The sequence below is a fragment of the Tupaia chinensis genome, unplaced genomic scaffold (assembly GCF_000334495.1).
Source record: "Tupaia chinensis unplaced genomic scaffold, TupChi_1.0 Scaffold000539_1, whole genome shotgun sequence".
NCBI lineage: Eukaryota > Metazoa > Chordata > Mammalia > Scandentia > Tupaiidae > Tupaia > Tupaia belangeri.
In genome coordinates, this window is record NW_006160052.1 from 2,987,643 (window position 1) to 2,990,831 (window position 3,189).

Consider the following 3,189-nt stretch of genomic DNA (forward strand, 5'->3'; position numbering starts at 1 on the left):
CATGCTGCTGGAACTGACGGTAGTCAGGAGTTCCAGACCCCCTCCGGGCAGCCAGGGCACTGGGGTGAGCAGTTGGAGGTGATGAGCACCGTTTCTCTAAGCGGGCAGAGACCACCGGTCTGCCGTCCCTGCGCCCGCAGTGCGGCCTCCCTGTGTGTGGGTCCCGCGGTCCCCGCGACAGCAATGCGGCCTCCCTGTGTGCGGACTGGTCGTTCCCGTGCCCGCAGTGCGACCTCCATGTGTGCGGTCCGGGCGGGGGCACCACTCACCAGCGCTGGCTGCTGCGTCCACAAACGTGCCGTCACCCCGGTTGTGGAAGAGGAAGTTGGGCCCGTTCTCGTTGTCACAGAAGATGTCAGAGGCACTGCTGCTGAGGATGGGGCCCACGCTGACACCTCGGCCCCCTAGAAGAGGACAGTGACCCACAGTAAGCACTGGACGTAAACCCCAGGGCTGCCTGGAGGAAGCAGGCAGCCTTTGAAGCCTCTGAGAAGCTGCAGTGGAGGCACCTCAGAAGAGCATAACAACCTTCCAGGTGTCCCCCCAGATTTAGGGTAAATCAGGGTCCATGGTCTCCATAAACTGAGGTGGGGGGCCACATGAGAATGAGGAGAGGGAGGAGCTCAGCCGAGTCCCTTTGTGCCCAGGGACTGAATCCACAGATGCCAGCGCCCTGCCCTGCCCTGCCCTGCCCTGCCCTGCCAGGGAAGTGGCTGAATCACAGTGGGCCTGAACCCAGCTCCACCCACAGCATTCTGGCCACATCACAGGTGCCCTGCCTGCGCCCCCACTGCCACTTGGGTCCAGATGGTCCAGATGGCTGGGTGTGCTCCTGTGGAGGAGCCTCCAGGGAGAGGTTCCCGCTGTAGACACACGACCGTGTCCCCCCGAGCCGATTGTTGGCTGGATCACGGCACCTCTGCGCGATGGCCGCTCTGCCGTGACTACAGAGACTTCCTGGATCCGTATGTATTGACTGGAAGCCCGTCCACGGCACGTCGTTAAAAGAAAAAGCAATTTGCCAAGTAATGGTATGGTGTGATCTTACTTTTGTTTAAGAAACAAAAACAAAAACAAAAAACAATAAAACCAGACTTCCTGCTATTTCTGAACACGCATGTTTGTGCACGCCTGCTCAAATCTGGAAATAAGAGGACGGCCATGCCTGAAGCTGTCGACTCTGGCTGCCTTGATGGGGCAGGGTTTAGGAGGGAAGGGGAGACAGTAGTTGACCTTTTCTTTGAATATCTTTGTATTGTTTGGCTTGTTGAAACAAGAACCACTCCTGTGGTTTGAAAGAAAAGAGGCTTTGAAGTCTCCAGGATCAAATTTGAGCTACCATGTCAAGAAATCTAACCTTAATACATCTTGAGTAATCCACCCCCAACCAGCGGGTTTCCAATAAAGCGACCCTGTCTGCCCGGCTGTACTTCCAGGAGAACTCACACCTGCGTGGAGAAAGCCCTTTCTCAGCTCCACCCCAAACCTTGGCAATACCATGCAAAACCCAGCCTGGGTAGGCGCAGGACTCTGCAACCTCGGGCGGTTTAAGTTGCTTTTTGAGCCGCAGCTGTGAAATGGGATAGTCTGAGTGGCTTTTTCTGCTTGAGGGTTTTTGAGAGGATCAAATGAAGTGAGAGATACCTGTGAGGATGAGTCCTATCAAAAAAGATGAAAGACGGCAAGTGTGAGCGAGGACGTGGAAGAGAAGGGAAGCCCGCGCTGCTGGTAGGAGTGTACGCGAGTACGGCCATTATGGAAAACGGCAGGCAGGTTCCTCAAAAGATGAAACCAGAGCTGCCGTTTGATCCACACTCTCACTCTTGGTATATATCTACAGGCAACGAGATCAGTTATGTCAGAGGGTCTCCAATCCCACGTTCATTGTAGCATTATTCTCAATAGGCAAGATGCGGGCACCAGAGTGTCACCAAAAGAATGGATGAAGAAAATGTGGCTGGGGTGTGTGTGTGCACGCGTGCGTGTGTGCGTGTGATGGAGTATTATCCAGCCTTTAGGAAGAAGAACATCCCATCATTTCGACAACACCTGTAACCTGGAGGACATTATGCTAAAGTAAAATAAGCCAGGCGCAGACAGCAACGGCCGCAGGACCTCACTGATACGTGGAATCTGAAACGCTGCACTCACAAAAGCAAGAGTAGAGTGAGCGCTGGTTCCCAGGGGTCAGGGTAGGAGCTGGGGAGATGCTGGTCAGAGGACACCCGGCTTCAGTTAGGAAGGAGAGGTTGGAGAAGGTGACTGGCCACGTTGACCACAGCTGACAAGAACGCGCTGTGTCCTTGAACTTGCTAAGAGAGGCGATTTTAAGCGTGCATGGAAGGGCTGCATCTGTTAGTCAGGGCGACTTGGCCGTCTCCCAATGTACACGTATTTCCAAAGCTTGCTGTACGTGGTAAGTACATGCAACTCTTATTTGTCAGTTAAAGAAATGAGGAGAGATACGAGAGGGCCTTGTGAAGCCGACGCCCTTGCTCCTGGACGGATTTCTGTGCCGGCTGCAGGAGTGACGCCCAGGGCTGTGGAAATGTAGTTGCAGGCCCTAGAGGGTCAGACATGCAGTGCAGTAAGACCCGCGTAGTTCGTGTGCACAGCTGGAGAGTGTGCTGTGGGCCCCGCTGCAGGAGCACACACTCCCAGGATGCTGGGCTCTGAGGCGGGACCACACGGGAGGCATGGGTTTGATTCCAGGTCCAACTGCAGGCTAGTGTGTTGGCATGCCTGTCAGCGAGCCCAGTGACCAGAAAAGGCTGGGACAGGAGGATCGTGACAAATGGAGAAAAAAGGAAGTGCCCCTCTGAAGGGCTGTCCGTGCAATAAAAACAGTGAGTAGAGCACTCTGGAAGAACTTGATTTTCTTTAAAAGAACAGAGAGCTCGGGAACCAGCAGTTAGCGTAATGGCTATGTCGCTGGACTCCCACGTAGTCGACCGCGGTTCGCGTCCCGGACCCGGTGGCTTAAAACTCACGCCGGGCGCGTGTGCGTGCGTGCCCAAGATCCCGAGAGGAGAATGGAGGAGAAGGGATTGCGGCGTGACCATCCCCCCTGGGGGGTGATTTCTCGCTTTCTGTCTCTATGTCTCTCTCTGTCTGTCTGGCGAGCGCACGCGCCCTACAGTGAAAATCTCTCCAAAAAAAAAAAAAAAGAAAAAAAAAAAAAAAAAAAAG

At 54.5% G+C, this 3,189-nt stretch overlaps 1 protein-coding gene across 4 annotated transcripts in view; it reads right to left on the reverse strand.

Moving 5' to 3' along the window:
• Positions 1–3,189, reverse strand: part of CRTAC1 (cartilage acidic protein 1) — a 183,026-nt gene that overhangs the window by 28,901 nt on the left and 150,936 nt on the right. For all 4 annotated transcript variants that reach the window (XM_006157350.3, XM_006157352.3, XM_006157349.3 and 1 more), the window contains exon 6: positions 270–404. In XM_006157350.3, coding sequence (XP_006157412.1) covers positions 270–404 — 135 coding nt within the window. The remainder of the gene's footprint in view (positions 1–269; positions 405–3,189) is intronic.